At 38.1% G+C, this 13,196-nt stretch overlaps 1 protein-coding gene across 1 annotated transcript in view; it reads left to right on the forward strand.

The window, feature by feature from the left end:
• Positions 1–8,310, forward strand: part of LOC309655637 (coiled-coil domain-containing protein 3-like) — a gene marked incomplete at its 5' end in the record, with an annotated part of 71,712 nt that extends 63,402 nt beyond the window's left edge. Inside the window, one exon of the mRNA XM_082450966.1 lies at positions 7,806–8,310. Coding sequence (XP_082307092.1) covers positions 7,806–7,826 — 21 coding nt within the window. The 3' untranslated portion in view covers positions 7,827–8,310. The remainder of the gene's footprint in view (positions 1–7,805) is intronic.
• Between the last annotated feature and the right edge of the window lie 4,886 nt (positions 8,311–13,196).

Consider the following 13,196-nt stretch of genomic DNA (forward strand, 5'->3'; position numbering starts at 1 on the left):
AAACTAAAAGATACTGATGAAAGAAATAAAAGATGACACAAATAGGGACTTCCCTGGTGGGGCAGTGGTTAAGAATCTGCCTGGGGGACACAGGTTCAAGTCCTGGTCTGGGAAGATCCCACATGCCGCAGAGCAACTAAGCCCATGCACCACAACTACTGAAGCCCGCATGCCTAGAGCCCGTGCTCCGCAGCAGGAGAGGCCACCACGATGAGAAGCCTGTGCACTGCAAGGAAGAGTAGCCCCCGCTCACCACAATTAGAGAAAGCCTGCGTGCAGCAACGAAGACTCAATGGAGCCAAAATTAAAAATAAATAAATAAATTTAAAAAAAAAAAACAAACCTAAGGGGTAAGCTCCTTGGCATCGGTATTGGCAAAGTTTCTTTAGATTTGATCCCAAAAATAAAAGCAACAAAAGCTAATATAAACAAGTGAGACTACATCAAGCTAAAAATATTTTGCACAACAAAGGAAGCCATCAGTGAAATGAAAAGGCACCCAGTGGAATGGAAGAAAATATCTGGAAATCATACATCTGATAATGGGTTAATATCCAAAAAATATAAAGAACTCATACAACTCAATACAATAAAAAAATCAGATTAACATACATACAGAGGATCTAAATACACGTTTTTCCAAAGAAGACATACAAATGGCTGACAGATACATAAAAAGGTACTCAACATCACTAATCATCAGAGAAATGCAAATCAAAACCACAAGATATCACCTCACACCTGTTAGAATGACTATTATCAAAAAGATAAAAATTACAAATGTTGGCAAGGATGTGGAAAAAAGGGAACCCTTGTGCACTGTTGGCAGGAGTGTAAATGGGTGCAGCCACTATAAAAAACAGAGAGGTTCCTCAAAAAATTGAACATAAAACTACCACATAATCCAGCAATCCCACTTCTGGATATTTATCTGAAAGTAACAAAATCGCTATTTTGGAAAGATACCTGCATGCCCATGTTCATTGCAGCATTGTTTACAACAGCCAAGATATGGGAACAACCAGAGTCCATCAATGGACGGATGGATAAAGAAACTGTATATATATATGCATATGCATGTATATATATGCATGTATATATACGTGTGTGTGTATGTACACACACACACACAATGGAATATTATTCAGCCATTTAAAAAAAGAAGGAAATCTCACCATCTTGCGATGTGGGTCAACACAGATGGACCTTGAGGGCATTATGCTAAGTGAAATAAATCAGAGAAAGATAAATACCATATGTTATCATTTATATGTTGAATCTATATTTTAAAAGATAGATACAGAGAATAAATTGGTGGCTGCCAAAGGTAGGTGATGGTTGTAATGGATGAAAGTGGTAAAAGGCACAAAATTCCAGTTGTAAGATAAACAAGTCCTGGGGATGTAATGTACAACATGTGACTCTAGTTAACAATACTATATTGTATATTTGAAAGTTGCCAAGAGAGTAGTTCTTAAAAGTTCTCATCACAAGAAAAAAACTGTGACTATGTCTGGTGATGGATGTTGACTAAACTTATTGTTGTAATCCTTTCATAATATATATATATATATGAAATCCTTATGTTGTACACCTAAAACTAATACGTTATATGTCAATTATATCTCCAAAAAATCAGTTGTCTTTCTATACACTAAAAACAAACAATCAGAAATAGAAATTAAGAAAACAATCCCATTTATATTTGCATCAAAAAGAATAAAATGCCTAGGAATATCTTTAACCAAGGAGGCAAAAGATCTGTACAATGAAAACTATAAGACATTGATGAAAAGAAGTGAAGACACAAATAAATGGAAATATATTCTGTGCTTTGGGACTGGAAGAATTTATACTGCTCAAATGTCCACACTTCCCAAAGTGACCTATAGATTCAATGCAATTTCTCTCAAAATTCCAGTGGTGTTTTTCACAGAAATAGAACAAACAATCCTAAAATGTGTATGAAACCACAAAAGACCTGAATAGCCAAGGCAATCTTGTGCAAGAACACAAAGCTGGAGGCATCACATTGTGTGATTTCAAAGTATATTACAAAGCTATAGTAATCAAAGCAGTATGGTATTAGCATAAGAACAGATATTTAGACCAATTGAACAGAATTGAGAGTCCAGAAGTAAATTCATGCATTTACAGTCGACTGATCTTTGACAAAGGTGCCAAGAATACATAATGGGAAAAAGATAGTCTCGTCAATAAATGGTGTTGGCAAAAACTGGATAACCACATACAGAAGAATGAAATTGGACCCTTATTTCACAACTGATACAAAATTTAATTCAAAATGGACTAAAGACTTGAATGTAAGACCTGAAACCGTAAAACTCTTAGAAGAAATTATAGGGGAAATTTTTCTTGAAATTGTCTGTGCAGTACTTTTCATGGTGTGATTAAAAGCAAGACAACCAAAGCAAAAATAGACAAATGGGATTGCACGAAAACTAAAAAGCTTCTGCACAGTAAGGAAAACAATCCATAGAGTGAAAAGATAACCTACTGAATGGGAGAAAATATTGGCAAACCACATTTCTGATAAGGGTTTAATATCCAAATTTTATATGTAACTCACACTATTCAATAGTAAAAAAAAAAAAAAAAAAAAAAGATTAAAAAATGTGCAGAGGATCTGAATAGATATTTTTCTAAAGAAGACATACAGATGGCCAACAGTTATATGAAAAGAGCTGAACATCAATAATCATCAGGGAAATGCAAATCAAAACCACATCAAAAAGACAAGAGAGAACAAGTGTTAGCAAAGAGGAGGAGAGAAGGTAATCTTTGAGCATTGTTGGTGGGAATGCAAATTGGTGCAAAAATTTAAAATAAAGCTACCATATGATCCAGCAATCCCACTTCTGGGTGTATATACAAAGGAAATGAAAACAGGATCTTGAAAAGATATCTGCACTCCCATGTTCATTGCAACATTATTCACAATAGCCAAAATATGCAAACAGTCTATGTCCATGGATGAATGGATTAAGAAGATGTGGTATGTACACACACACACACACGAATAATATTCAGCCATGAGAAAGAAGGAAATCTGCCATCTGCAACAACATAGATGGACCTTGAGGGCACTATGCTAATTGTGATAAATCAGAGAAAGACAGCTACTGTATAATATCACCTATACGTTAAGTCCAAAAATTCAAATTCATAGAAACAGTCTAGGATGGTTGTTACCAGGGGCTGGGAGGGTGGGGGGACTGAATGGAGAAATGTTGGTCAAACAAACTTCCAGTTATAAGATGAATAAGTTGGGGATCTGAAGTGTACAGCATGGTGATTACAGATAATACTGTATTCTATATGTGAAAGTTGCTAAGAGAGTATATTTTAAATGTTTTCACCACAAAAATGTAATAGTATATATGTGAAGTGATGGAGGTGTTCGCTAACACCATGGTGGTAATCATTTTGCAATATGTAAGTGTATCAGTTCAACACATTGTACACCTTAAACTTACACAATGTTGTATGTCAATATATCTCAATAAAGCTGTGAAAAAAGAAAACGAAAATGAAAAAGTCTTTAGCATCACTATCCTTAAAAGTGAAGCCATCTTCAGAAGGTGAGAGATGAATGTGGGAGATGCCATTGAACTAGTCCTGTGATTTCAGTGTAGAATGGGGTCCTAGGGTGCAAAGACCATGTTGCAGTGCTCATCTTCAAGAGAAAAAAATGTGTGTTTAACCAAAAGAAAGCATGACCAAAGAGGCCATCCAAATGATTGATCATGGAGTTCCCAGAACTGAAAAGTTGATGGACCTCCTACTAAATATGTACATATAAATATTTGGGCTGGCCAAAAAATTCATTCGGGGTTTTCCATAAGATCATATAGGAAGAGAAAGGAACCAAGATGGCAGAGTAGAAGGACGTGCTCTCACTCCCTCTTGCAAGAACACCAGAATCACAACTAGCTGCTGGACAATCATTGACAGGAAGACACTGGAACTCACCAAAAAAGATACCCCACATCCAAAGACAAAGGAGAAGCCACAATGAGATGGCAGGAGGGGCGCAATCACAGTAAAATCAAATCCCATAACTGCTGGGTGGGTGACTCACAGACTGGAGAACACTTATACCACAGAAGTCCACCCACTGGAGTGAAGGATCTGAGCCCCACGTCAGGCTTCCCAACCTGGGGGTCCGGCAACGGGAGGAGGAATTCATAGAGAATCAGACTTTGAAGCCTAGTGGGAATTGATTGCAGGACTTCGACAGGACTGGGGGAAACAGAGACTGCACTCTTGGAGGGCACACACAAAGTAGTGTGTGCATCAGGACACAGGGGAAGGAGCAGTGGCCCCAGGGGAGACTGAAACAGACCTACCTGCTAGTGTTGGAGGGTCTCCTGGAGAGGCGGGGGGGGGGGGTGCTAAGAGGGAAGTTTGTAGCTATACAAGCCTACCTCAAGAAACATGAAAAATCTCAAGTAAACAATCTAACCTTACACCTAAAGGAACTAGAGAAGGAAGAAAAAACAAAACCCAAAGTTAGCAGAAGGAAAGAAATCATAAAGATCGGAGCAGAAATAAATGAAATAGAAACAAAGAAAACAATAGCAAGGATCAATAAAACTAAAAGCTGGTTCTTTGAGAAGATAAACAAAATGATAAACCATTAGCCAGACTCATCAAGAAAAAGAGGGAGAGGACTCAAATCAATAAAATTAGAAATAAAAAAGGAGAAGTTACAACAGACACTGCAGAAATACAAAGCATCCTAAGAGACTACTACAAACAACTCTATGCCAATGAAATGGACAACCTGAAAGAAATGGACAAATTCTTAGAAAGGTATAACCTTCCAAGACTGAACCAGGAAGAAACAGAAAATATGAACAGACCAATCACAAGTAATGAAATTGAAACTGATTAATAATCTTCCAACAAACAAAAGTCCAGGACCAGATGGCTTCACAGGTGAATTCTATCAAACATTTAGAGAAGAGCTAACACCCGTCCTTCTCAAACTCTTCCAAAAAATTGCAGAGGAAGGAACACTCCCAAACTCATTCTACAAGGCCACCATCACCCTGATACCAAAACCCGACAAAGATACTACAAGAAAAGAAAATTACAGACCAATATCACTGATGAATATAGATGCAAAAATCCTAAACAAAGTACTAGCAAACAGAATCCAACAACACATTAAAGGGATCATACACCATGATCAAGTGGGATTTATCCCAGGGATGCAAGGATTCTTCAATATACGCAAATCAATCAATGTGATACACCATATTAACAAATTGAAGAATAAAAACCATATGATCATCTCAATAGATGCAGAAAAAGCTTTTGATGAAATTCAACACCCATTGATGATAAAAACTCTCCAGAAAGTGGGCATAGAGGGAACCTACCTCAACATAATAAAGGCCATATACCACAAACCCACAGCAAACATCATTCTCAATGGTGAAAAACTGAAAGCATTTCCTCTAAGATCAGGAACAAGACAAGGATGTCCCCTCTCACCACTATTATTCAACATAGTTTCGGAAGTCCTAGCCACGGCAATCAGAGAAGAAAAAGAAATAAAAGGAATACAAATCGGAAAAGAAGAAGTAAAACTGTCACTGTTTGCAGATGACATGATACTATACATACAGAATCCTAAAAATGCCACCAGAAACCTACTAGAGCTAATCAATGAATTTGGTAAAGTTGCAGGATACAAAATTAATGCACAGAAATCTCTTGCATTCCTATACACTAATGATGAAAAATCTGAAAGAGAAATTATGGAAACACTCCCATTTACCATTGCAACAAAAAGAATAAAATACCTAGGAATAAACCTACCTAGGGAAACAAAAGACCTGTATGCAGAAAACTATAAGACACTGATGAAAGAAATTAAAGATGATACCAACAGATGGAGAGATATACCATGTTCTTGGATTGGAAGAATCAATATTGTGAAAATGACTATACTCCCCAAAGCAATCTACAGATTCAATGCAATCCCTATCAAATTACCAATGGCATTTTTTATGGAACTAGAACAAATCATCTTAAAATTTGTATGGAGACACAAAAGACCCCGAATAGCCAAAGCAGTCTTGAGGGGAAAAAATGGAGCTGGAGGAATCAGACTCCCTGACTTCCGACTATACTACAAAGCTACAGTAATCAAGACAATATGGTACTGGCACAAGAACAGAAACATAGATCAATGGAACAAGATAGAAAGCCCAGGGATAAACCCACGCACCTATGGTCAACTAATCTATGACAAAGGAGGCAAAGATATACAATGGAGAAAAGACAGTCTCTTCAATAAGTGGTGCTGGGAAAACTGGACAGCTACATGTAAAAGAATGAAATTAGAACACTCCCTAACACCATACACAAAAATAAACTCAAAATGGATTCGAGACCTAAATGTAAGACTGGACACTATAAAACTCTTAGAGGAAAACATAGGAAGAACACTCTTTGACATCAATCCCAGCAAGATCTTTTTTGATCCACCTCCTAGAGTAATGGAAATAAAAACAAAAATAAACAAATGGGACCTAATGAAACTTCAAAGCTTTTGCACAGCAAAGGAAACCATAAACAAGACGAAAAGACAACCCTCAGAATGGGAGAAAATATTTGCAAACAAATCAACGGACAAAGGATTAATCTCCAAAATATATAAACAGCTCATGCAGCTCAATATTAAAGAAACAAACAACCCAATCCAAAAATGGGCAGAAGACCTAAATAGACATTTCTCCAAAGAAGACATACAGATGACCAAGAAGCACATGAAAAGCTGCTCAACATCACTAATTATTAGAGATATGCAAATGAAAACTACAATGAGGTATCACCTCACACCAGTTAGAATGGGCATCATCAGAAAATCTGCAGACAGCAAATGCTGGAGAGGGTGTGGAGAAAAGGGAACCCTCCTGCACTGTTGGTGGGAATGTAAATTGATACATCCACTATGGAGAACAGTATGGAGGTTCCTTAAAAAACTAAAAATAGAATTACCATATTATCCAGCAATCCCACTACTGGGCATATACCCAGAGAAAACCATAATTCAAAAAGACACATGCACCCCATTGTTCACTGCAGCACTATTTACAATAGCCAGGTCATGGAAGCAACCTAAATGCCCATCGACAGACGAATGGATAAAGAAGATGTGGTACATATATACAATGGAATATTACTCAGCCATAAAAAGGAACAAAATTGAGTCATTTTTTGAGATGTGGATGGATCTAGAGACTGTCATACAGAGTGAAGTAAGTCAGAAAGAGAAAAACAAATATCGTGTATTAACGCATGTATGTGGAACCTAGAAAAATGGTACAGATGAACCGGTTTGCAGGGCAGAAGTTGAGACACAGATGTAGAGAACAAACGTATGGACACCAAGGGGGGAAAACCGCGGTGGGGTGGGGATGGTGGTGTGCTGAATTGGGCGATTGGGATTGACATGTATACACTGATGTGTATAAAATTGATGACTAATAAGTATATACCTGCAGTATAAAAAAACAAAGAATAGAACAACTTATACTAAACTTTCTTTGGGTTATTTGTATGGAAATATGTTAATATAAATGTTTCAGACATTACATGAAATTTCTAACAATCTTATATGTTCTGGTATAATGTTATAAGTCATAATTCTAGTTATTACTTTAAAATGTATATCTCAGAAATAACTAAATTTCCTTGTCAATTGCATTATTATGAACTTTCATCAAATCTTTAACCATGGTCATTTTTATGTTTTTTGTCATTTACAGACAGTTCTGGGTGTACTCTGATGCTTTCGCAAAAATGTTCCTATGAAAGGGTTTCATCTTCAAGGAATTCATGGAAAAGACTCTGACAAGTACAGGTTTCTGGTAACTGACCATACTGCTGAACTGAATGAAGAAGCATTTTCAGAACTCTAATGAAAAACTGATGAACTCATAAAAGTGCTAACAAAAGATCAAGATGAAAAAAAAAATTATATGGGACTGAGTGAACTGATGAGGATGATTATAATTTTTGTGACTTTCTGTTTGAACTAAAAAAAAAAATCCCACAAGGACTCAGAGGCAAAGAATATACAAATCAATTTTCACTGCAAAGTAAAGGAGCTGTTACAGTGGAGGATTACTGGACTGAATGTCAATATTATGACATAGTATGAGTGTGTTTGGTAATTGCAATCATTGTTGCTTTTGTTGTGGTCATCTATTTACAATGCTTGGTGTCAGCCTATTTATCTCTTGTAAAAATAAAATACAGTGTGTGTGTGTGTGTGAAAAAGAAAAACTAAGAAAAAAAAGGGGGGGGGGATTAAAAAAAATCGTATGGGAAAAACCCGAATGAACTTTTTGGCCACCCCTGTATATACATGAAACAGAGGCCTGCCTTGAGTCTCTACTTATACGTTAGTCATGGCCCTTCAACTGATTCCAAGACCTGAGAGAGTTCATAGAGCCCTTGATTAAAGGGGAGATCAGAAACCCTGAAGAAAACCTGTGGTAACATTACAGGATGTTATAAATCTTCCTAATGTCTACAGGTGCTCACTAGTGTAAATGTGCACCAGAGAAAGGGAAATCCTAAAACCTGAATAGGATTCGATGATGGCACTGAGCTATCCCTGAGCTAACAGTCAGAGGAGATGCTTACTGGGGGAGGGGGGTGTCTCATAGTAAACGGTATTCTGGCCCAAGTCCCTGTCAGTCACAGTAAGTCTCATGGGTCTGTGAACCCATTCTGTGTTTACTTTCCCCAGCTCCCAAGTATATAGTTGGAATAGACATTCTTGGCACCTGTCCGATGCCCACATTGGATCCCTGAACCATGCAGTTAAGGCTAGTATGGCAAGGAAGGTCAAGAGGAAACCCTGAAGCTTCTCCTCTTAAGTAATGTGAAAATATATAAAATAGTAAACAAAACGCCATTAGAACAATATCTTACCAAATAGGGAATATCTATAAGCAAAACAAAATACCTTCCCTATGATGATAATATGCAGCAAGAATTGAGAAGTCACTGCTCTGAAGGTAAAATAGGTATCTTCAGAATAAACACTTTAGGAGTAATTATCTTGGGGAGCCCCCTGGGTAAGAGGATAAACATTGAGGTACCTGGAGCACCTCTGAACATCGGTAAACTGATCCAAATGCAAAGAGTTTAGACTGATATGTTAGCCACCTACTGCTATGTAACAAAGTACCACACACTTAGTAATAACTGTGTAATTACTAATGACTTAGTAAAACTGTGAGATAGCACATGCACATTGTTTTATTGCCTCAAAGAAAGACGCATTTATTATCTCACATTTTCCATGGAGTCTGGGCATGGCTTAGCTGGGTTCTCTGCTTCAGGGACTGTCACGAGGCTGCAATTGAGGAGCTGGCCAGGACTGGGGTCTTATCTGAAGGCTCGACTTTATTTCCAGGCTCACACGGTTGTTGGTAAGATTGGTTCCTTGTAGGCTGTTGAACTGAGGCCCTTGGTTCCTAGCTGGCTGTTGGCTGGAGGCTGCCCTCAATTCCTTGCCACGTGGGCTGCTCCAGCATGACTGTTTACTTCAAAGCATACAAGCCAAGAGGGCAACAGAGAAAGTCCACAAGTAAGATGTAAGTTACAGTCTTGTGTAACCTAATCAAGAAAGTCATATCCCATCACCTTTACAATATTCCATTGGTTAGAATGAAGTCACAAGGTCCTACACACACCCAAAGGGAGGACAACACAAAAAACATAAATACCAGGAGTTGGGGATCTGTGGGAGCTGTCTTAGAATTTTCCTGCCTCGACTTGGGTTCAAAAATTCAATTTAATGGTATAAAATCATGTCCTGTGGTGAGAAGGGTACATCCCAACGGACACATTTTTCTCCCAGCTTTACTGAGGAATAATTTAAAAATAAAAATTTTATATATTTAGGGTGTACATGATGTTTTCATGTATGTATAGATACATCATGAAATGTTTACCACAATCAAGCTAGTTAAGATATTCATCACCTCATATAGTTACCTTTTTTGTTTTGTTAAGAACAATTAAGAACTACTCTCAGCAAATTTCAAGTATACAATACAGTATATTTAACTGTAGTCACTGGGCTGTACATTAGACATCCAGAACTTATTCATCTTGCATATTTTAAACTTTGTACTCTTTGACCAACATTTTCCCACTTCGCCTACTCTCCAGCCCCTGGTAAACACCATTCTACTCTCTGTTTCTAAGGGTTTGACTATTTCAGATTATTATATATAGGCAACATCATGCAGTATTTGACTTTCTGTGTCTGGCTTATTTCATTGAGCATAATGTCCTCCAGGTTCATCTGTGTTATCACAAATGACAAGATTTCCCTTCTCTTTAAGGATAATATTCCATTGTATAATATGAATATTATATATTATATATATATATATATATATATATATATACACATACACACACATATATACACCACATCATCTTTATCCATTTATCTCTCAGTGGACCCTTAGGTTGTTTCCTTGGCTGTTTTATCAATAAATGCTGCAATAAATGTGGGAGTGCAGATCTCTTTTTGAAATACTGATTTCATTTTCTTTGGATATATCCCCAGAAGTAGGACTGCTGGATCATATGGTAGTCCTGTTTTTAATTTTTTGAGGACCCTCCATACTGTTTTCCATAATGGTTATACCAATTTACAATCACACTAACAGTGCGCAAGTGTTCCCTTTTCTCCATATCCTTGCCAACACTTAATCTTTTGTCTTTTTTGTGATATCCATTGTGGCATTCACTTGCATTTCCTGATGATTAGTGATGTTGAGTACCTTTTCATATACCTGTTGGTTCTTCGTCTTCTTTTGAGAAATGTCTATTCTGGTCCTTTGCCCATTTTAAAACTATTTGTTTTCTTGCTTTTGAGTTAGTTGAGTTCCTTATATACTTTAGATATTAACCCTTTATCAGACGGCTCTAGTCACAACTCATTTTTACCATTTTGGTTTCATGTTATAGAGATGATTTAGCTTCTCTATACTAGTTTCCCCATTAGTAAATTTAAAAACCAATCAATCTATTATCTTTATATCTATATTTGCTTTCCAACATAGCCCTGAAATATACATGAAGAGGATTGATTTTTTTACATTTGCTCAAGTACGTGAATCTCTTCCAAAGAGTGGTTCTACCTACACGCCCCACCCCAACCTTTTGTGTGGGTAGCACTAAAAACGGACTTTCTTCGTTAAGTGTGACTTTGCTTTGGATCCCCCAAGGCAATTTTTTACTTGGAGTTAATAACTCAGACCCAAGTGTTTAGTTTGGAAGACGGAAGTTATTGTCAATCTTGGGTTACCTAATCCAAGGCCAAGTGGAAAGTTTTTCTAAGCAGCAGATGGAGGGAGGGGCCAGCCCAGCCCTTCCACCGCTCTCCTCCAGGTAACCCCTGTCGGTGTCCCAGAGGCATACGCCTTTACACCCACCCAGTCTGCCTGCTTGCCAAGAACTGAACACCATGGGGACTTCTGAGAGGAAAACAACATGATCAGTTTGAGAGACGTGATTTCCTCTAATCTCCATAGATTTTTTCTTGTTTTGATCATGAACATCAATGATGGGTAGAATATTTGTCCTGCCACCGCCACAGAATGTTCATCCATCCATCATCCACCCCAGCAAGCGGTGTGAGGCTGGGCCTTCAGCGTCGCTCCCTCATCTGCATGTGGCAACGGATGCCCACCAGGGACATTCAGCGGGGCCACTGATGCGGGGGGACGCCTACAACTGGCTTTCAGCTACAAAAGAGGAGGAAAGAATGGGAGGATTCTCCCACAGTCCTAACTCCCATCACATAGAACCTATTTCTACTTTTAAAATCATGTCAGTCATGGTTATACATGTTTTCAACCCATGCTATTGGCCATTTTAAAATTTTACTTTTGCACTGGGACTTTGAAGGATTGGATTATTGTCTTTTTTTTTGGAGAGTTGTGGTGGGGAAAAAAAGGAACATTATAACCCACAGAGCACACTGAATGTGACCACACAGCATTTCACAAACAACTACTCTTACATCTCTGAGGGAAAGGCTCTACTCTCAACTCATTTTCACCATTTTGGTGTCAGACACCAAGTGCCAACAAGCCAACAGGTTGCACACATCAAGTGCTTCCCATTTTCTGGCTCTCAGATAATCAAATATCAGGAAGGTTTTGGCTAGGAGGGTCACCAGCTCCTCTCTCCTGGAAACTCAGACTGCAAAGATTTAAGCCCTCCCTTTTCTGATTTTCCAAAATACAGTGATTGATATATACAGATGTTTCCAGAGCTTTATTACACTGTTTAGTGTGAAAGAGTTTTTCATCAGACTAAAAAGAGGCATAAACAATATTTCAAAAGAAGAACAAATTCTAACATGCGTAGATCATGATGTGTCTCAAGCTATGAACTCTGACCTCCTCTAGAATAAAGGAAATTTTGACAGGTTTTCCCTTTGCCTTCATGCCTCCCTGTTGGCTAATTCACATGTATAAATTAATACTCTTAAGAATACCTTTAGTTCAGATTAACAAAAGCCTTTACCATTTCATCTGCCCTTTATAATATTTCTGCCACTTCACTGTATATATATCTATGTGTGTATGTGTATGTGTGTGTGTGTGTGTGTGTGTGTGTGTGTGTGTGTGTGTGTGTATATATATATATATTTTTTTTTTCCCCCATTTTGGCCGCAGCGTGGTATGCGGGATCTTAGTTCCCAGATCAGGGATCGAACCCGAGCCCCCTGCAGTGGAAGCGCAGAGTCTTAACCACTGGACCACCAGGGAAGTCCCAGTATATTTTCTTAACTGGACCCACTGTTCCTTCTTTCTGCCTCAGGAGATTTGGAGGCGAGATGTTGCTGGGAAACAGAGAGCTCTGTGATATTTTCAGCTTCCTCCTTAGGAGGAGAGCTAGCACTTAGCTTCTCATTCCAGTCCCTCTCATAGAAGTTGGATACTTGCTGCATTCCCAGAACTCTGCAGTGTGTTGGGATGGAACATAAAAATAGCCTTCTCTCCTGCAGGGGACGCATCTTGATTAGAAATCTTGAAATATTTTCTCAGTTGCATTTTCCATGGAAGGGACTAGATTTCAAACCAGGCAGCTGGCAAACAGTCACATGGTTTTCCAGC

The sequence above is a fragment of the Balaenoptera physalus genome (assembly GCF_965194825.1).
Source record: "Balaenoptera physalus genome assembly, chromosome: 2".
Lineage (NCBI taxonomy): Eukaryota > Metazoa > Chordata > Mammalia > Artiodactyla > Balaenopteridae > Balaenoptera > Balaenoptera physalus.